The sequence below is a fragment of the Lissotriton helveticus genome, chromosome 3_1 (genome assembly GCF_964261635.1).
Source record: "Lissotriton helveticus chromosome 3_1, aLisHel1.1, whole genome shotgun sequence".
NCBI classification, from domain to species: domain Eukaryota; kingdom Metazoa; phylum Chordata; class Amphibia; order Caudata; family Salamandridae; genus Lissotriton; species Lissotriton helveticus.
Genome location: NC_136061.1, coordinates 379,973,342 through 379,996,097, shown reverse-complemented (window position 1 = coordinate 379,996,097; position 22,756 = coordinate 379,973,342). Strand labels below are relative to the sequence as shown.

Sequence of the window (22,756 nt, the reverse complement as noted above, 5' to 3'; positions counted from 1 at the left end):
CAGCGCTGAGTCCATCATCATTCCCAACACCTATACGGGCCCGGATCAGTGTCACCTGACATCGACTTGAGCCAGTACCATGCCATCTAAGTCGGAGCCTTTTTCGTTTGATAGGCCTAGAGAAGGAGACAACTGAGAGGGGTCTGAAGACTCTTATGCACTGTATCATCCCCTAAATGAGCCAAAGGACAACTGGTACGAGGAACTGGTGGATGCCAGTGGGTTAGTCACCTCACCAGACACTGGATTGGTCTCTCCTGCTAGCATGGCTACCGAGGAGGGAGACTCCTTTGCAATGAGGGTGCAGAGAGCAGCTGAGGTCCTGGACCTTCACTTGCCTTAGGTGGCAGTTAAGACGAACCTATTTATGGAGATGCTTCTGCAGAGTGTAATCCCTTCAGAACCTCTCCTACCATTCAACGAAACTCACTGATGTCCTGTTTGGAGCCTGGTTCAAGCTATGCACAGGGGTTCCTGTGCACAGGATGTTTCCCCACCACCATCATCCTGCTCCTGGGGACCCCAGTTTTCTCACCCAGAACCTCACCCCAGAGAGCTTGGTGGTCCAAGCCACCCCCTCAAGAATCAATCCCAGCATGTTCCCTACTATTCCCCCAGTTAGGAAATCCAAAAGGCTGCATACCTTTGCCAAGTAATGTTCTCTTCTGCCACCCTAGCACTGCGCTTGATGAACACTGCATACCTCTTGGGCCAATACACCCACAATGTGTGCGAATCGGTTGCACAAGTCGTGCCTGTGGTATAGTTTCACGCCCATGCAATACTCACTCAAGCAGATGCTCACAGGCAAGATGCAGCAAACTTCACCATCAGATGTGTGCTGGAAAAGACTGACTAGCTAGCCAGAGTGAGTGTGTTGTCAGCGGCACTTAGAAATCACCGTGGTTGAGAACCACTAGCTTTCAGAGGATGTCCAAACTTACTCATGGACATGCCCTTTGATGGCTCTTGCCTTTTTGGTAAAAAGGCAGGCTCAGCGCTGGAGTGCTTTAAAGACTGGAGAGTAATGGCCTAGGTCTTAGAGCCTCTCCATAGCCCCTGTCAAACGCAGTCTGCCTTTAGTCCTAATATGGCTACATAAGGGGCTACCAACTGCATACTTTCCCACCCAGCCACCATGGCCAACATGCTTCCCAGCCTTTTCGTGGCCACGGAAGTGGTTCACACAAACTATGTGGGACCACTAGCCAGGCCAAGTTTACCAACCCCCCAGCAGCATATCCTCAAAACACCTTTAGTTTGCCCTTATGCCAGCACAAGCACTCAGTGTGAGTCGGGATCCGCCATCACCTGCCCCACTTTCAGTCCATAACATTGGACAAGTGGGTTTTATAAATCATCCAGAGAGGCTACTCTATCCCCTTTCTGGAAACCTCCCCACCCATGCCACCCATTATGACCGGCTGATGGAGGGCCATCTTTCCTTGCTCTGTCAGGAAATGTTGGCCATTTTGGCCAAAGGGCCACGAGAAGGTGCTGGAATCAGAAGTAGTTTGTGGTTGCTATTCCCACTACTTTCTGGTGCCAAAAAAGGATGGAGGTCTCCATCCTGTTATAGACATGCCCTTTCTCCATTTTTTCCTGAAGAAGACGTTCAAGATACTGACATTAGCTCAGGTCTTGTCTGCCCTGGAGACTGGATGGTAGCTTTGGACTTGAAGGACGCATATTTTGACATTCTCGTCTCTGCCTGTCCACAGACGTTACCTGCGGCTCACGATGGGACAAGAGCACTTTTGGGTCGCTGTACTTCCCCCATTGGCCTTACCAGAGCCCCTGAGGTGTTCACAAAGATGATGGCAGCAGTAGCAGCACATTTTTGGCAGTCAGGGGTAACCAGTCTCTACAACTTGGCTTTTCATGGTGGGCTCGCCCCAGGCAACCTCCTGCATTCACTGGTGTTCACTATAAACGTGCCTAAGTCACACCTGACTCCCTCTCAGATGCTCCCTTTCATCTGAGCTGTTCTGGACCTATCCTTCTGAAGGGCAAGTCCAGGATATTAGGGTTATGATTTTGAAGTTTCAACCTCTATTCTTGATTTCGGGGAGACTGACTGTGAGACTGTTGGGCCTCTAGCCTCCTACATCTTGCTAATCACATATGCCCGTTAGCATATGCAGGTCCTGCAGTGGTACCTGAAGTTCCAATGGTTGCAGCATCATGGAACTCTCTAGGATCTGGTCCAGATCTTGGAGGGAACTCCAAAAGACCTGCAGTGGTGACTGATGAACAGTGATTGGGACAGGGGCAGACTCCGCTCCGTCCTTTAACTGAAGCTGACTGCGGTGACAAGATGATTCACTCCTGGGCTGGGGCGGCCAACTGGGAGAAGCGGAGATTACAGGACTCTGGTGGAGTTTGAGCTTAACATTAACTTTTTTGAGCTTCGGGTCATCCGGTTGGAAATGCTTCCTTCAATCAAGAGAAGGCTAGTGCAGGTGTTCACGGACAATACCACTGCCATGTGGTATTGCAACAAACAGCGGGGAGGGGTTGTGGACCCTTTGTCAAGAGGCTCTGCATCTCTGGACATGGCTGGAACATTCAGGCATTTCCCTGGTGGCTTAACACCTGGCAGGCTCTCTGAATGCCAAAGCAGAAAAACTCAGATGTCGATACCTAGCAGACCAAAAATGGCGTCTCAGACCAGAGGTGGTGCAAAGTCTCTTTAAAGATCGGGGAGAGCCTTTGTTAGATCTGTTCACAATCACCAAGAATGCACAATGTCAGCAGTTCTGGAGATTCCAAGTTGGCTCTCACTCAGAGATGCTTTTCATCTTGAGTGGAGTTCCAGCCTCCCGTGCGCCTTTCTGCCAATACCACCAAACCACTCCTGCCCAGATTTCTTAAGAAGATCAGGAATGATCGGGCCAAGTCATTCGTGTGTTTCTGGATTGAGCAAGGAGAGTTTGGTATCCCAAAACACTGAGCATGAGCATCGTTCCTCTAATAAGGTTGCCCTTTCGGGGGGATATTTTGTTGTAGCAACCGTGCAGGGTTTTGCACCTGAACCTGCGCACCATCCACTGTCATGCACGGAAATTGAGCTGCAACTGTTGCGAGCTTTTGACTTTCCTTCCAAAGACTGTGATGTTATTCTGGCAGCCAGGCATCCCTCCACCAAGAATGTATACGCTTGCTTGTGACATGATTTGCACCCAAGAACACTTTCTTTCTGCACCCCTCTCTCAAATGTTATTGTTTGTTCATTCTCTGGTCCAACAGGGCTCTGCTCTGGGACTATTAAAGATTTTTTGTCTGCCATTTCGGCTTTCTTGTGCTTTCCGGACCAACCTTCTTTAATTCATCTGTTATAACTCGGATTCTTAAGCGACTTGAACATCTGTTTTCTCCAATACTATTCCTCATGTTCCAATAGGATCTCAATCTGGTCTTAACATTTCTCATGTATGCACCCTTGGAGCCCCTGCACAACTGCCCAATTTGCCTATTCACCATCAAAACAGCTTTTCTGGTGGCCATAACTTCGGCCAGGAGGATCAGTGAACTGCAAGCTCTTTTTGTGCACCTTTCTTACAAAACCTTCTATCCAGACAAACTGGTCCTGAGAACTCATGCCTCCTTCCTTCAGACGGTTTTGACACCTTTCTATGTAGCAGCACACAAAGATGATGGATGGAATGCTGAACATTGCCAAACTTACACCCCCAGTCACAGATCTGTGTTAAATCCATTGTTTTTTCCTCAACACGCCATCCAGTTTGCACCCAGCCATATGCAAATCAGTCTTGACCCTTCTCCCAATGGGAACAGTCCAGCACGAACTGCCAAGCAAAGCCATTCCTGGACCTGAAACAAGCATCCTGCCACTGATTTTGGGGTATCACCTTCTCATCAGCCTGGCTAACTGGGGGTGAATGTTTAATTTGTTCAGCATTTCATCCATCATTTCCATGTAGGCCAGGATATCAACTTGCCTATCTTCTTTGCTCTGCCTCACTCTTTTAAAGTAGAGGAGAAACTCCACCATCTGAATCCAAAAAAGGGTTTTTCTATCTCAATCGTACCAAAGAGTTCCAAGTCGACTATTAACAGTTCATTGGGCGTGTCTGGGCAAAGAAGGGAAATGCTGCGCAGAAACAAACCATCTCACAATGGATAATGCTCTGGATAAAAATCTGCTGCTCACTAGCCAAAAAGCAACCCCCTAAGGCCTTGAACACTCATTCAACCAGAACCAAGGCTATGACCACTGCGTTAGCTTGTGGAGTCCTATCCTAGACGTCTAATCTGTGCACAGACCTTCCTAGGGGGTATTGCTTGGGTATAAATTCTAAGGTAAGGAATATGAAGCTAGAAGTCTATCAGATGAACACGTTACTTCTCTTCGGTAATATCTTATGTAGTAGAGACTCCACCTAGCTATAGATTCCTTACTGACCCTCCTATCGTCCCCGCAAACTAATTTCTGTATAGCAATACACTTTTGAGGCATTTAGCACTGCATACCAGAGCATCAGCATTTTGCGTGGTTCCGCACTTCTGGTGTGGAAAGTTGTGAAAAGAAACTGAGATCAACACGCTGGGGTGGCACCGATATAGGCACCGCGCAAGTTACTTCCGGCCCAGACAACGCAAGAGGAGAGCTGATGGACGCTGGGGTACTGCTCAAAATTTTCTGGATCCAGTCCGACTCCTGGGGATAGTTATAAGGTAAAAAATCTGCGACTTTATTGAGTCTGTACAAGACAAGGCATTAGGGAAGGGAAGTAGCTTGTTCATTAAGTTCCAAAGAGTTCCTCATTTTCAAAGTCATAATCCACTGTATATTATTATTGTTCAACAGTGGCATAGTACTTTTTCTAACAGTTCTCATTCCTTTTTAACAGTTTGGTAAAAAAAAAAAATCATTGGGAAGGTATTTTTGATGAATTTTTTAGGTAGATCTTTATCCCGTTTGACCGTGACAGAGGGAAATGTCCCTCATCCAAGTAGGTGAGTGGCTAGGGATGAGCTAGCCTCCCTCTAGATGGATGAAAGTGTTAGCCATTTTGGATTTAGGGCTTCTGGAATTTATTTTTACAACTTGAAATACATTTCACCAGGAAAATATTTGCTCCTTGAGCCACAGCTACAATGGGTTAAGCAGACTTAAACTAATAATTACGCTGAGATTTAAGTAGGGTCTGTTTATTAAGCTTGTATGGTTCACCTATCAGTACTGGTTTCCCATGACACTTCATCTGTGTTCCTTACACAGGATATGCCCAAAACCCTTGTGTTAACTAGCTGAATCCAGAAGGTTGATGATCGATAGATACACCAATCATGAATGTCTCCCTGTGTGATTTACTAGATACCCACAACTCTGTGCAGCATAGCAAAATCAACTTCCCAATACTGACACTCTCTCTGAGAGGTTTAACGTAAACAAATCAGGTTTTATGTGCGCATGGGTGAGTCATTGGGCAGGTGTGAAAGCTCTCCCACTGTGCAAAAAAAACACCCTTCAATAGGTTTGTAAGGGCAGCATTCGGACACTCCACTTCCTTATTGGGTTCACCACACATACTTAAAAGATTCAGCACTATTTCCTGGTTAGTTGGAGCAGAAACTTCAATTCCATCAGGGACTGCCTTAAATCAGAAAAGTCTGCAACCAGGTCCATAACTGTAACAGGTCTGTGCGTCAGTGACCAAGGGTAGTCCTGCTTTACTATCTTGTCCATTATAGGTATGAGGTGACCCAAAACAAAGTCTGTAGGACCTGGGTAACATATGGTATAGAAAACAGTGGTCCTCAAACCAATAGTTTAAACAATAGATACTAATCAAATATTTCCACAGTAAAGAGCTAGAATCCAGTTAATGCTCTTTTCGGCCAAAAAGTCCATCCATATATCAATCATTGTTTTATACATACAAAAGTTATCAAAAACACTTTTTTGGTTTTATTATATATGAAGGAGTGGATGCGTAGAGACTTCAATTAAGTAAGTCAGCAACATGAATTTATTTTCATTCCAAACTTATTTGCACTTGTCATCAAATGGTAAACGTGGTTGCTCCAAGGGGAACGTGCAGGAGAAAGAAGTCCTTGAAAAGTTTGAGTGGGTAGGGAAGTATTCCCAACGTGAATTGTAGAGAAAAGTAGAAAGATTCAAAGTGAGATTGATCAAATGTATCAATCTAGGTGTCCTGACCCAGTGGTCTATTTTACATGGTCTATTTACAATAGTTTATACAATCACAGATTGAAATCATCCGTGGCACGTATTCGTTAGGGGTTCGGTGGGTCCAGGTACAAGGGGATGGGTTCGTCGACGTTTCGACTCGAATTGTGGCTTGTGGGAGGGTTAGACATTAGCCTGTGAGTCTTCTTCAGGACAGCATTTGGGGTGGGAAGGGGGGCAACCAACTCGTGGTTAGGTGAGTCGTGCTTTTGCTGAGTGGTGAAGAAAGCGGGCGTGGCCTCTGACAACTTCTCAGCAATCATGCTGTATGGGACTTACTGAAGGTAACAGGAGGGGTAGTTGGCCTCCAAGGACATCCTATGGGGCCAACTACCCCTACTGTTACCTCCATTAAGTCCCACACAGCGGGATTGTTAAGAGGTCTTTGAGGCGACACCCCCTTTCTCCACCACTCTGCAAATGCGACTCCTGGCACCCTACTAGTTGGGAGATGAAGTCCACTTTACTCCTGAGGGAATTTGGAGGGCAAGAAGTCCTCTAGGTACCTCCTGTAAGTCCTACACAGCGGGATTCCTGAGAGCTGGTCAGAGGCCCGCCCCCTTTCTCCACCACTCTGCAAACATTACTACTTAAAAAACCGCTCGCTAGTCGTCTCTGACCTGCCATTTCCAAAAGGACCCTTGACCTGCAATTAGTAGCTTGGGAGCCCGAGTGCTCGGCTGCTAAAATCACTGGGCAACGTTACTGGGAGAGCCTGTGCTGCTCACGCCGGGAGCGGGACTGCGAGGACCAGAGGTGCTTGCGCCAGGAGATCGCGCGCACCTGGTGCCTCTTCCCGCCCCCTCCTCCTATTAAGATCAGCCCCCTGACGCGAACGCGGGACGCGCGCGGACGGAAGCGCGGGCGAAGACCGGGCAAAGAGCGGGCCGTTTGAGGCCGTTCGAGAACGTGAGAGACTGGGCTGGGCTATTCCCTTTGTATTTTTATTTGTATTATTGTGTCCCCCATTAGTATAATTACTCTTTATAGTAGAAATGGTAGTAACTAGAGGAAATAAGATAAAGGCCCCGGGTAGTGTGGGGAAATTGCTTGGTCCGATGGACGATTTTATAACTAAGGCGAACACATTCATTGACCAAAGCATATCCTTGATGGAAGAACGGGTATCCTTAGATTTAGCCTTCGCCAAAAGATCCTCTCTGGGAAACCTGGCGGACGCCCGAACACCCAAAGCAGGGATCACAAATGAAGGGACGAGGGTGGGGCGTGAGAGATCTAGTTTGCCAAACACCGTGGACTTATCTGTGTCTCATCTGGAAGACACACAGTTAAGTTCTGATTTAGAAAGAACACCCGATTTAGCACCCCAATCCCCCTTACAAGTGACTTCCCTAGGAACAATTCAAGAAAGGGGAAGGAGGGAGGGTGCAATAAGTAAGAGACAGAACAAGCCAGAAAATCCCCTCCCTATTAATACAACCCATACTTCTGGCGCTCCTCAGGACAAAACTACTAGAGTAGAACAATTAGTAGTTTCTGCGCAATTCCATCATATTGAGAACGACTCCATCACCCTCATTAACTTGGATTCCTCGGTCCCTCCAGTTACTAATATGGGGCCATGCGAGGGCGAAAACACACAGTTGCTAAATCAGATTTCCAGTCTATTTAAACTTTCCTTGCGGCCATTAGAACAAAAGCTAGTACAGCTCGAGCTACAGATATCAAAGCTCGTAAAACCCCCGCAACATAACCAAATAGTAGGGGTTCAAAAAACAGGGATCAATACTAATAATACACAACCATCTAAAAAACGCACAAATACAGTCCCTAAACCACCAACTGCCCAAAAGAATGTTCCCCAGGTAGTGACTCCTACCTTGTCAATGCCTAAAAATATACCAACACCAACTACAAAGGCACCCTTTCCTCAGTTACAGGGGAATTTACAGACACCAACCACATCTGCACCAAAAACAGCGGCAACAAATAATAAGACTACAAATAAACCACCACCTAAAACATTGGTCCCTCAATCATCATTGGCCCCAAAAACCAATAGAAGCACCTGGAGAAACACCGGGGATGTTAGAATTCCACTTGAACTGCCACCCGAGGCTTCACCTTTTGTAGTGGTCATGACTGGCGTTCCAGAGTTAGAAGGTCATACTGTGGAACCTGGCTGGTCTCTGAAAAACAAGGCACAACATTGGCTACAGACCAATTGACCCATGCCTTCGACCTGGCATGGAAGCATTCGGTCAGTACGTAGAACATCATGGGTGGGCAAAACTAGAAAAACAATCCCAGGGGATTGCATCGTGATCACTCTTGAAGATCCCCGCATAGCAGACTATATCTGCTCGTGGGAAGACACGGATGCAAAAGGTGGAATTAGTGTTAAGCAACTCTCCTTCTTTTACCCCTACAGACAAGCAAATGGTTTCGCCCAGGATAACGATTTTCCTTGGTTCGCACCAGCTCCCCGACAGGTCGACGCTCGAAATAATAGATATTGTGGGGCCCCCAGATATTATGAGCAAGGAGATTTTTGGCAGCAAGTGGGACCACGCCACCAGGGTGGAGGCTGGGAAGAATGGAGGCCACATCTCCCAAGGATGGCACACCGAGAGCAACCCAGGTGGGATTCATGGTACAATATCCCGCTGTCCAATAGATTCAGTGGACTCGAAATGGTTGATTGACCATTAACGGGAACTGAACCTATAAGCCAGAATCCATCCGACCCCATTCCTAACATGAGCCATCCCCCGTCACCGAAAATAGGAGTAGCACCAAAAGATGAGAAACAACTTATCCCAATCCTATTCTGGAACGTAGCGGGTCTGCGTTCAAAGATAGAGGATGGGACGGCCCAAAACTTTTTAGAATCGTACAAAATAATCAGCCTCCAGGAGTCATGGCTAACAACTGAGCTTCATTTACCAGGTTACAAAACATATTTTATACCAGCGCTGAGTAGTAAAATAGGTAGGCCCAAAGGTGGGTTAATAACGTATATAGCAAATACCCTGAATAATCTAAAAGTATCGATCATTCACTCCGATCCTAATTATCAAATTCTCTCTCTTTCCTTTCCAAACAAAAACAAGGAGACTGTTCTTTTAATTAACTTTTATAATAATCTACAGGAAGATCAATTTATGATTCTTCTTAGAAATTTAAAAGAGAGATTAAGTCAATACCATGAACGGAAAGGTAGAAAAGGGGTAATTCATTTATTATGGGGAGGAGACTTCAATCTTCATCCTTGCCCACTGGTGAATTCACACTGTTGTGGGATAGTTGATGAAAATGAGGCGCCTTTAGTCCATTTTACGCATTCTAAGGCGGGGAACGCCCTTAACAACGTGCTCTCTGACTTGGATCTCCAAATTGCTAACCAACCAATGGCGGATTTAAATTCTCTTAATCCAACTTATGTGGGTAGAGGCCACCAAACTACAATTGACTTTATCTTACTGTCCCCTGGCTTATTGGATACAGCCAAAGATTTCCAGGTCATTGAAAACTTATTGAGCGATCATTCTGCGCTGAGAATCCACCTCTATTTACCTGGTCATAAGATACAAAACACAGTCATAGCTAATATACTTGCCCAGAATAATTTAGAGTTAGGAAAACAGAATGGCTATACCATTAAATGGGATAAAATAAATCCCAATGAAATCACAAAAAAATGGTTGAGTCTGCCTATACAAATATAATAAAATGTTTAGACCTTTCGGCAACTCACAAAGAAGTTTTAAATAATTTTAATCAAATCTTAGAGAAAATTAAAGAACTATTATCACCTAAAGTAAAGTCTAAAAAAGCAACAAAAAGAGGGTGGTTTAATCATAATTGCACTATAGCCCTCTCCCAATTAAAATCTGCCCTACAAAACAAACCTAGGAACACTGGGCAGATTCAACTTCTTAGACGTCAATACTCCGGGGAACGTAAGTTACGAGTTAAAGAATTGAAACAGAAACTCTGGGAAGATCTGCACAAGAGTGCTGTTTCAAAAAATAGTGAGGCTTTCTGGCGAACGGTCAGGGCTCCCTATCTTACCGATAACAACCTCCCCAAGATTGAAGTCGCTATTGATGAAAGTACATGGGTGGCTCACTTCTCGAAGATTTTTAAAAATAATTCAAAAGTCGTTGAATCTGAAAACATGCCCTCAATTGTTCAATACCCAATCTCTCTCCTTTTTGATATACCCGATCTGGTAGTGGCCCTAGAATCAAGCAAAATAGGGAAAGCCCCAGGGCCCGATGGAGTCCCTGTGGACTTCTTCAAACACAACTTAGATCTTTGGGCACCTATCATTACAAGAGTATGCATAGCTGTTGTAAACGAGGGAGTCTTGAACTCGTGGACCAAATCCATTATGGTCCCCATCTTTAAAAAGGGGGACCGCCAAGATGTGAAATGCTATCGCCCCATCTCACTGCTGGACTCGATCGGGAAAGTTGTGGGGAGAGTAATCTTGGATCGACTTCAGCAGTGGGGTGAGGAGAGAGGCATTATTTCCGAACTCCAATTTGGCTTCAGAGAGGGGTTCGGAACGGTTGAACAGGCCCTTAATCTCAGTTTAATAGTGGGTAAATACACGCAGGCCAAGGAGAATACGATATATATGGTTTATGTGGACCTGTCCGCAGCTTTTGACTGCGTTTCGCATTCAAAGCTATGGACGGTTCTACGCCAAATGGGAGTCGATCCCCCCCTCCTAGATTTCTTAAGAGAACTCTACACAGGAGCCTCGGCCAGGGTACGCTTTGGCCTAAATGGCGAGTTGACAGCACCGTTTGGAGTGGAGCGGGGAGTCAGGCAAGGATGTGTCCTGGCCCCCTTCCTCTTCTCGCTTTATACCAACGGATTGGAGGAGGGGTTGTTGAGGGGGGCTCAGGACCTCCCACGCATAAGACAGCGCCTGATTCCCGCTCTGCTCTACGCGGACGATGCTGTCCTCCTCGCGCGTACCCCGCGAGAGCTTCAGAACTCCCTAAACAGATATACCACCTTTATGGGTGGTCTTGACCTACAGGTAAACGTCAAGAAGACGTTTGTCATGATATCAGGTAATAGGAAAAAAAGAGCAAAAGATATTTACCTTGATAAACAAAAACTCGAGGTTACGGGTCAGTATCCGTACCTTGGTATCATGATAGACGATCAATTGTCATGGAAACCAGCTGTAGAGTCAAGATGCCATCTGTTTAAAAGATCAACAGCGGCCCTAACGAGTTTTTCCCAAAGACTGGGGAGAAGGGCCCCCGTGGAGTTACTGAAAATTTATAGCGCCAAATGTCAGGCCATAGCCTTGTACGGAGCAGGAGTCTGGGGACACACTGATATTAGCCCTATCCAGGTAGCAGAAAATACTTTTTTAAGATTTCGTTTAGCTACGCCAAAAGGCACTTCCTCTTATGCTTCACACCTGGAACTTGGAATCCCATATTTGGAGGACTTGATCCGGATTCAACCGTTGATGCTGTGGCGGCGCATCTGGACATCTGACAAAAACTTGTTGACCCAGTCTATTGTACTGGATACAATGACATTAGACAAGTCTTCCAAAGTAAGATGGCTTTCCTACATTAGAATTTTTTTTAAAGACATTGGGCTAATTAAATATTATCTCCACCCAGAGTCCATAATTGATATCCCGAAGAACGAATTAAAACAACAAGCCCTCCGCCACTTAGAGACTTTGAGATTGGCAACTGAATCCTCAAAACCCTCGGTCATACATGCTAACATGGTTCAAACAACATATGGCATCCACCCGTATTTAACACTTCAGATAACAACTTATGAAAGAATGTTGATGACCAGATTTAGGCTGAACACTTTCTTTAGATTAGTCACGTTTCCTTTGAATAATGCATGGGAGTCAAGTCTCCCCCCTTGCCCCTGCGATGAAATATCTAATCAGTCTAATCTACATGTGATCATGTTTTGCAAATTTCAACATTTACACAGAAAAATTTGGCTACTGCCAACAATGAGAAGCTGGGGTTTTAGACAATGCAGACCGGCATTTCTTAGACTTCAAATGCTTGAAACCGAAACTGTCTGCTATGTTGTTCTTAACTTTTTAAAATGCATCATGAAGCATAGACAAAATTTATAACTAACAACTGTGTAACCTCACTTCTGACGAAATGAAATGGTCCTTTGCTTTTGTATGAAATTCAGATTCAACGTTTTATATTGGTATTGTAGAGTTAAAATGTATGTTGTATTTTCTTTTAAAAATTGCTCTTTTATGGTTTTTCTTGTGAAAAAGCCGAATAAAGAAGTTTATATACTTAAAAAACCATAGAAATTCACTGAAAAAAAACAAAGGCTACTGCAGCGTTATACTTACAAATTAGCACATAAAAAAACCTTAGAATATCACTGGAAAAAACAGAGGTTACAGGGACGTTATACTTAGTCTCAGGTTTCACTCGTACACAACCAGTGAAATTCAGCCGTTATAGCTAGTGAACTAACTATTTCTCGCACTCCCGCAATGCACTGCTTATGACCTACCATATTGCATCACTCTTGACATGGTCAGTGACATCACTAATAATATCTCAAATGACATCACTGATTACATCATCCACAGAATCTCTAATGCACCCACTCACAGCCCCATATAACCTTTCATACACCCACTCCAACTTTCACACTACGATTCTCAAACCCATTTACACACAAATACCAGTACTTACACAGCCACTCACTGATTCATAGATCAACACACACATCCACTCACTCACCCACTCAGCCATTCACTCACTCACTCACTCACTAATACAGCAATTGACATATCCACTCATATACCTGTACAGCTACTCAGTCAGTCACCCATAGTCAATCACACAGCCACTTACTCATCCATACAATTACACACACACTCACTTACTCATATAGATACTAACACATACTCACTCACCTATACAGTCACTGATACAAGCGCACACTCACCCATACTCTCACATTCACTCACTCACCTAGTCACATACATACCCCTTAACTCACCTATGCTGCCTTTCACATACCCAGTTACTCACCCATATACCACTGACACGTGCACTTACTCACCCATGCAGCTCCTCAGACAAGCACTCCATACAGCCAACAACTCACCTACTCACTCATCCATACAGGCAGTCACACACACCCTCACCCACCCAAAATGATACTCACTCATCCATACAGAAACTCATCTACCCACCTACACACCCATACAGCTACTCAGACACCACCAGGCAGACAGAAACAGACATTCACACAACCAGTCACTCACCCATACATTCACTGAGACACCTAATCACTCACTTATACAGTCAGTCACTCACCCACTGAATCATCCAAACTGGCACTCATTCACCCACTGATTCACCAATACACCTTGGAACATATATTTAACACACACAAACTTTTTTTAAATGTTCAGTCACTGTATGATGTCACCAGTGATGCCATTTGAGGTTTGTCATCAGTGATATCATCAATGATGTCACTGACCATGTCATGAGTGATGTAACATGTGAGATCATAAGCAGTGTATTGCGGGCACGAGTTATAGTTGGCTTACTAACTATAACAGCTGAATTTAAATGGTTTGTACGAGTGAAACCTAAGCCTAACTATAACATCCCTGTAACCTTTAGTTTTTTTTAGTGAATATATATATATTTATATTCATTTTGTTTGCTGGGTAAGATCCCCTTAGATTGGAATATGCCTGCCTGCTCTCTGGAAGCTGGAGTATTTACATGTGAACATGAAAGTGGAGGTCGGAACATGCTGCTGTGCTGTCTGATTCAGTACTGTGATTTATTCAGCTGTTAACTAAAACTTCACAGGTCTAAATCTGAACAACTGAATTAGTCTTGCTAAGCAGGGATCGTTGGGAGTTGAAGTATAGATATTTTTAGTAAAGTCTATCTGATTTATTACGAGTGGCCTGGAGGAATTTGAAGTAAAAACTGCACCAGGTGAAATCCGATACCCGAAATTTATCAGGTGCAATAAGTACTTTTAACTCCTGTGCTCCCTATTAACAATTTAGACTAATGTGAAGTTCGTGCTTTTTGCAGCAAATTCTGCAAGTCTTGGAGTTTGACTGAACTTTTTCCCCAGATAATTTTCAGTCGTTTTGACCTAAAAGTGCTGTATTATTTATCATCTTAATCCCTAAGCAAACAGGTGTTTACAAGGGATTTGGAAATAACTGGGGCAGTTGTAAGAGCCTATTAGGTTTATTACTTTGTTGAAAAACAGAACATAAAGCGGACATCATCGAACAACAATTTACCTACTTTGTAGATTTTCAGTGTGTTCTTGGGATTTGGAGCACATTTCAGCCACTGAAGCAGAGGAAATGTCCAGGGCCATGGTGGTTGATTTTGCCACTGACGTATTTATGGGACATTGTCTAGACTCATCTGTGGAAGAAGCTTATAGTTTTAAAAGGTATTTGAACATTTCCTAGGAGCAAAGTGTTCTCCTGGGAGTTTATCATTGGCTCTTTCAATACGGCCTGTAAGAGGAACCGTTTCTCCTGATAATACAGAGCTATAGAATGTCTCACCTTCGCAATTCTTATCAATTTTGAAACAACTCTCCTGTAATCAAGATCTGTATAACTTGCTTATGGCAGAAATAAACAGAATATGATGTGATTGTTTTATCTTTATTATTACAGGAAATCTTTGGGAAGAACTGAAAGATGACAGCCTGTGCCTTGATCCTCTGATCCTTGCGCCACCTTCACAAGCCTCCTCACACTACCCTCCAAACTACATGAACTGCTTGAGCGGGACAACCATAGGGAATGTCAACGACATGAGCACACCAGTTAACAGAGCACTTCTGGGCTTACCAGACCTGCACCACAACAGCGTTTACTCATCCTTTATGGAGCTGGATGGAGTGTCACCAGCTTACCTGAACAATTCCGGATCCAAACCTGTTGCTTTAGTGTGATACACTTTGTCGTCATCCTTTCGGAAATGAATGTCTAGCTACTGCCTCAAGCCACTCTAAAGTTTAAATGACTGAACTGCGTGGTTCTAAAACACGTTTCTGGCGGGGGTGATTACAAATATATTGTGATTAACACTTTTAAACAGACCACAGAGTGTATGCTCAAAGGACACAAACAATCGGAGATAAAAGTGGCAAATCAAGTGTTACGCGTGGCAGTAAAGACATGATATGGCTGAATAAAGGTGAATATTTCCAGATCACTAATACCCGCTCCAAAAATGTACATCCTCAGCAATACTTCCATCTGGGTCCTCCACAACCATGTTTTACATGAACGGCCTACAGCATGGAGAAGAGTTCATGAATGAATCTGATATAAGCCACATAGTGCCTTTACCATTGAGGAACATGAAGCCTTTTCTTTGTTATCAAAGAACCGCATCATTTAAATTAAAATGTAGTTAGCTAGAGCTGTTATTTTATGAAACATCATTCAGATCTAGGTTTTCCTTTCATTTCACGAAAAAGAGTGAAGCTCTTAACATGTATTACACACCCTCTACACTCCAAGGGCTAGAGGAGCTAATCGTTTTTACAGTTACATTTTATGACTCAGTACATTTTTACCAACTTTCAAAAGTGGTTTGCAATATTACCAATTCACAATTTGGAAGGGGCGTGTTGTACAAGTCTCTACCAATTTGCAAGTCGGTATGTGTTGTATCATTGTTTTACGACTGTAATCCAGTCACAAAACATTGAAAAAATTACTGACTCCCTAGTTGGAGTCGTAAGTTACTTGCAAATATTACAAAAATGTTTGCTGGGAAGTAGGCAGTGGTCAAGAGGACCATTGACATCTCTTAAACAAACTTCTTTAAAAAAAATTGTAAGTGGGCTGCAGATTCAAAAAATGTTTTATTTATTTAAAAGCCATCACATAAATGGTGGTCTCTTGCATTTGCAGCCAGCTTTTTAAAACAAATTATTACAACATTAGTACATCCGGCCCCAAGATAGTAAATACCAAAGAATGCACGATACACAAAAGCTAAGGGGCCTTTTACTATTAATTTCTAATCAGCTTTGATTTCAATTGTGGTCGAAAAAGCATTATATTTGAAAACTCTTAAACATTTCAATGACAATGATCTGGTCAAAAGGATAGAAGGTCCTGTTAATGTATGCAAAATATCAAGAGGGAGTGATCTTGTCATTTGCAGAGCAGCCACATGGATTACAAGATTGTCAAACACTCATTTTGCAGAGTTGAAGTCCGCTCCTTATCATTATGAGTATCCCTGCATCACATTTCACTGGTTACGAGTTTACCCCCAAACTGGGGAATAACTGCTGGGACCCTGTCCTTTTCCAGGTAGTTTTCAACAGTGCCAGTGAAAAAAAACAGGCTGGTGCCTGTCTGAGGGGAGCATTGTTTGCTCCCTCTATACTGCTGCAGTGTTCAGGCCAAGGCAGGGCTGTGGTGTTGCTCACAGTCCCAGGCCCCATTACTCACATACCTCTGGACATATGTACAAGGCCCTAACGCCACTGGAGGGTCACTTTTTCTGACGCTCCAGTGGCGTTGCGCCATTCCCCATACTTACAAGGTGGTGGTAGGCCACTTAACGTGGCTTACCGTGACCATGTAAATATGCCTCTTACTGACGCAGTCTGCTGTGGCAAAGTGGTGGGCAATGGGTGATGCTAAGGGCGTTTCATCGCAACACCCCATTGCGTTTTTACACTGCCCCAGATTTACAAAGCTGGGGCAGCACCAAAACCTGAGGCCAGGTAATACCTCGTCTTAGAATGGTGATACAAGAAGAAATTATTAATTTCTCCTTGGTTTATGCTCTTTCTATGTGTGCTGCATTCTGAGCCACACATAGAAAGAGCAATTCACCATTATTGTTTAATGGTTTATGTGCAGGAGGTTTCCCATCCTGCACATAAACAATTACCCCTTCAGAGCAGACGCCCTTGTAACAAAGTGTATGGGTTCCTTGCACTGGGCGCTTAGCAGCTTTTTTAGCACCAGCCCTAGGGGAAACACAGGGCTGCACTGTATTTTTGTTAATGCAGCGCATCCCTGCATTTTGGAAATGGCGGAGTGTGGCATTGCCAAATTTGGCTTAACACTGCACTCTGGCATTTTCTTGTAAATATCCCCCCAGGTGTCGAAAAACCTGGAATTGCAATTCCGGGCCCACAGAGACTCAGAATTGCTAGATGCTGAATTTCACTTATAATTATCACTTCGGGTGAAATACCACAACTTATACTGAGGGTTTTAAGGCCATATTCGCACTTGCTGCATGCTAAAGCCTCTCTACCGAGTGCCTCATTAATTCTTCGATATTTATTGCACCAGTTAAAAAACAATACCTTAAGGATCATTATTTATCAGATCAGATAAAGAGAAAAAATTATTGAGTTTTCCTGCAATACTGGACAACATGCCGATTTTGATGATTGTCCACAAAAAATCCACACGTCCTGGTATTTTCCAAGCCTTCCTTGATAAATCTCAGCAGTTCTGCTGTGTTGATATTTACTATGGAAGAACTACAATCCATTTGTAATTGCGACGCTGTGCAAAGGAGGTTTTATGGGGTGCCATAATTTAACAAGGCACTCGCAATTGAGACAAATGACTATGATTACATGTTCAGCGTTGAATTTTGATACTTGTGCGAAAAGATGTGTGCGTACTGTCCAAATTCCGAAATATCTCATTGTTACTGTTTTCCGGGACATATTACGACAAATCTAGCCTCCTGAAATGTAAGCAGGGAAATGGCCAGAGAAAAAAGGCAAAAGATTTGGAGCTAGAAGTAGGTGGGCAAATACCGGTCGGTAACGGCCGAAAATTGGTAATTTTCCCGTTACCGACCGGTATTTAGCCCTTTGTGATGTAGGAGGCTGGATTTAAAGATTCGGTCATTAAATCCAACGACATCCTGGCCCTGAATATTAGATGGCCTAATGGCCAAGAGCTAGCCTTGTATAATCTCTATGCTAGAGGGGTGGGTACAGGTATTCCATCTGAGGTTTTCACAACATTAGAACAAGATTTTGAAATTCTTCCACCTATCTCCCATGTTGTTGTGGGTGGCGATTTCAATTCAACTTTCGAGCCCCTGGGAGAAGAGGATAGACGACTAACGGAGGAGGAAGATACCAGGTGGGGAATACCGCAATTAGAGATTCCCCCCATAAAAAGATGGAGTGCCACGGCTATCAGGATTAAGAGTCTCTGTCTCTTCAGAGGATTAAGAGCCACGAACGGGAGGACATACTCTGATTTAAATGGAAATTTTACCTTTGATAATGGTCGTGCAACTAGCAGGATCGATTATTTTTTAATCGATCTTAGAGCATGGTCCAAATTAATAGACATGGCAGTTGTACCACGCTTGGAGAGCGACCACCATCCTTTGCATATGTCATTTCACCCCTACTATGAAGCTAATGCACCCATAAACAACAAAGAGATGATAACACAAGATGTTGTGTGTTCTAATAACCAAAGACATCTGGAATGGGGTACGCTTCTAGAGAATGAGAGGAAATTAGAACAGTTGAAAAACTTAGTAAAGGATGAGGTTGGTGCTATCAAGCTGCTCCATGGGAATTCTAACTTCGTGGAATACATGATGGAGGCCCACAAAAATTTGTTTATTAAACTTCAAAGCTTTTTTCTTAAAACAGTAGACCCAACTGCCCCTAAAAAATCCCAACCCGTTAAAGGCTGGTATGATAAAAACTGCAGACTAGCAAGGCAAAATCTAAGTATAGAACTGAAAATAGGAAATCCTATGGCCGTTAGAAAGGCAAGAGATATCTACAGGCAGACACAAAAGCAAGCAAAGAGACGCTGGGACGAGGAGGGTTGGAGCGAGCTAAAACAGGCCTGCACTAACAAAGACTCAAAGCGGTTTTGGGCCTTAGTAAAATGGAACAGATGTGGGGAAGCAGCCCAATCACAAAACCACGTGTCCCAGGAAGGATGGAATGATTTTTTCCGACCTCAGTATGCCAGAAACCCGAGATATGCAGCCATATCTCTCCCAGAAACTGTCTTTTATAAAGTTCAAATATTTACTGAAAAGGAGGTTAGCCTGGCACTCGACTGCGTGTCATGCGGAAAAGCACCAGGCATGGATGGCATCCCAGCAGATGTTTTTTTATCCGATCGGCCATCATGGTGCACATATTTTAATTGGTTGGCCAATGCAATAGCCATGGGTGGAGAAGTTCCTCCCTCATGGAAAGGGGCTGAAACGCTCTTTTCAATTTATATAAACGGAATTGTGGAATTCTTAAATAAATCCCCAACTGACGCCCCATTGGTAGCAGGTTTACACGTCCCCGTACTAATGTTCGCGGACGATACGCTTTTGCTATCACGTACGCCCAGTGGTTTGCAGAAAGCGGTGGACGCTTTTGGGGACTTTTGTGACAGCCGTGGTTTGGAATTAAACACCAGTAAAACCAAATTCATGTGTCTAAGTTCCAAATCGGCTTTCAATGGGGTAATAAAATATAAGGGTGAACCACTGGAAAGGGTAGATGCCTTTACTTACCTAGGCATTATTCTCCAACATGACATGAAATGGAAATCACACACTGACATGGCATTATTGAAATTTAATCAGCTAGCAGGTGCGGTCTCCATCAAACATAATACATCTTTGACAAGACCCATTAACTGTGCGCTCGAAATTTATAGCATGAAGGTACTGAGTGCATGCTTATATGGGTCTGAGCTTTGGGGATTTTCGAACCTAGGTAATCTGGGGCGGGCGGAAAATAGATTTATGCGAGGGCTTGTTGGGGCCCCACAGAGTACCCCCATAATCCCATTAAAGATGGAATTAGGTAGGAGAAGCATTGAAGATATTGCTCGCCTACGTCCTCTGTTGTATTGGAGGCGCCTAATGGTAACCCCAGAGTTAAGCCACTATGTATCAGCTTTCCTTGATGTTGTGAAGTTTGACCGATTCCACTGCATTACTTGGCTAAAAGAGCTCCGGGGTACACAAGGGAAACTGGGCCTAGACCATTTGTGGGGTAACACGGATGTTGCCTTATTTCCAACAAAAAAGCAACTGAAGGACATATATTGGGATTCAGTGCATGCTACAATGTACCGTAAAGGCCTGCAATCCACCCTGTCATCTCGCTTCTTGGACTTTAAACAACTTCCATCATATGAAAAATATTGGGATTTAATAGAACGTCCGTTTGACAGGAAATCATATTTCCAATTTCGTGTGGGAACACTCCCAGTGAATGCTTTTAGACAAAACTGGTCCTCATCGCAGGATGCCTACTGCGATTATTGCAAAAATCAAATAGAAGACATTGCACACTTGTTTTTTGTCTGCCCCCTATATGTTACCCCCCGGCGAACATGGATTCGGTAATTTACAGATTCCTTATTTTAAGGAATCTGTAAAATACAGAATCCTTAAATCCTATGTAGGGAGCACTCAAGTGAGTGCATTTTTAGGTTAAGGATTCGTTATTTACCACCAACTACAAGTTGGTGGTAAATACAGAATACCTTTAAAAAAGCAATTTTGTGCTTTTTTAAAAGTGCCATGTGGCAGACATACATGCTAAACACCTCTTATTCTAATTAATAAACTTGGAACTAAAACATAATATGCCTATTCATTATTAATAACTCTAATCTCCACATAAACCATTTTTTTCCCTGGCCTTTTCCTCTGAATGAATTGCCATGCTGGAATCAATCAAGCGAAAACTAAATGGGTGTGATATTTATCAAACAATCTGTAATTCCAAATCCTGTGCAAGGTCCCCTTTGCATGCAGATCGGAATGTAGTCCTAAAATTGTAAATAGGGTCTAGGACCGCAGTCAATTGTGTTTAAAAAATACTGGTATTCAAATCAACTCTGTCTTTAAAACCAACGTAGGTCTCTGAGAAAAGGGCATCAGATCACTTTTTTTTTATAGCTGTTGGCGCAGCTAATATGTTGAAACGTTGTAAATATAAATGTTTTTGACGTTCAAATAATGGAACCAAAGTAGAACAGGGCACTTCAAAACTAACATTAACAAACAATGCACCTTTGTCCTTTAAAAGTGATTCACAACATAGAAAACACATTTGGGAGAATATGTTTCTTTCTGTTCTATTAACCATCAGCTAAAAGCTACCCGCTTCCTTGCCAAGTCACTTGCTTAATGCTTTTGTGTTTGCGTTCGGATGTTCCCCAGTAGGAAGGCTGGCTCTAAGCTTTGCTTAACCGCTAGATAATCACTTCCCTAACTGTAGGGTGTTCAGTTTTTATTTAATTTTTTTATAACAAGAGCAGATGAATTCTCAATATTTTTGTGTACAGGCACTATATAAAAAGAGAGCACATGTACAATTGCTGCACCTATATACTATGCTATTTACAATAAATGAAAAACATGGTGGAAAATGGAGAACTACTATGCAAATGTGTTTTGTGTGAAAAGGGAATGGTGGATCCTTCCCTTTAGCTTTTACAATAAATACCACTTTCCCATTGTCTCTGGTTTATATGGTAATTTCGTAAAGAAGCTGGCATTTTTCCTATTCAGCCTTGCTGACCCCACCGATTAGGTACACTATCAGAAAAACCGACCCAGACAGAGCACATCAACATATATAGTAGCAGAAAAACTGATTTGTAGATTAGTCTTCATCTTTCAGCTACCAAACTTCTTTAAATTGAAGGTAATGTGCAATGTGATATACGTAATGCTACGGTAAGTAACTTCATTTCAAGTTGGCATCTTTTTTTCAAACAAACCTTGTAACCCAACATTCCCTGGTCGATGTTGAAATGTTACTAATTATATATGTGACACTACGAAGTTGTAAAGCAAATTGCATGCATTTAATGACATTGTAGGTATACTAATCTGCCCCTTGCTCCCAACATCTTCCCATTTGACAGGTCATTAGAACTATTTCAGAATTATTATTCAGTAAGGGGTAGTTATTCACCTGTAGACAGAGTTCTGCATCATAGGTAACTTTGCTGAAGTCATAAAGATGAGAATCTGCCCAGAACACTTCCTCAATACATACATGCATTTACAAACATACCAATTGGGCAATAAATTGTATATTTAAAAGAATTCAAAGTACTCTACAGTCAGTAATTTAGTAAACAGCGGCCCAGACCCCGGATGGATCAGTAGCCCTGACCCCGGACCGATCAGAAAAAGGAACACATGGGGAGACTGAACAAAATCAAAATCAATGCAACTGGCTACCCAGCATATTGTATCAAACAACAAAGGAGCGACAGAAATACAGAAAATACCAAAAAAACAAAAAACCTTATAACCCACATCCAATTTAAAAAATGGGGAAACAAGGACAGTAGTGCGAAGAGCTGTGAGTTGGAAAAAGAACCCTCATACACCAAACAAGTAGGTGACCAATATCATCATTGGGTTCTTTTCCTCAAAGGGCCTATACAGTAATGCCCGAAAGTGGTAATGTGATTTAAAAGAAGACACAGCAGTTCCCTAGACCAATTTTAATAGAGGGATAGCCATCCTT

The 22,756-nt window shown here is 43.2% G+C and overlaps 1 protein-coding gene across 2 annotated transcripts in view; it reads left to right on the top strand.

The window, feature by feature from the left end:
* The window catches only part of FOXN1 (forkhead box N1), a 540,119-nt gene extending 518,388 nt beyond the window's left edge, over window positions 1–21,731 (top strand). For both annotated transcript variants that reach the window (XM_078680116.1, XM_078680115.1), the window contains one exon: window positions 14,895–21,731. In XM_078680116.1, the coding sequence (XP_078536242.1) occupies window positions 14,895–15,175 (281 nt within the window). In that variant the 3' untranslated portion in view covers window positions 15,176–21,731. The remainder of the gene's footprint in view (window positions 1–14,894) is intronic.
* Window positions 21,732–22,756: the final 1,025 nt, after the last annotated feature.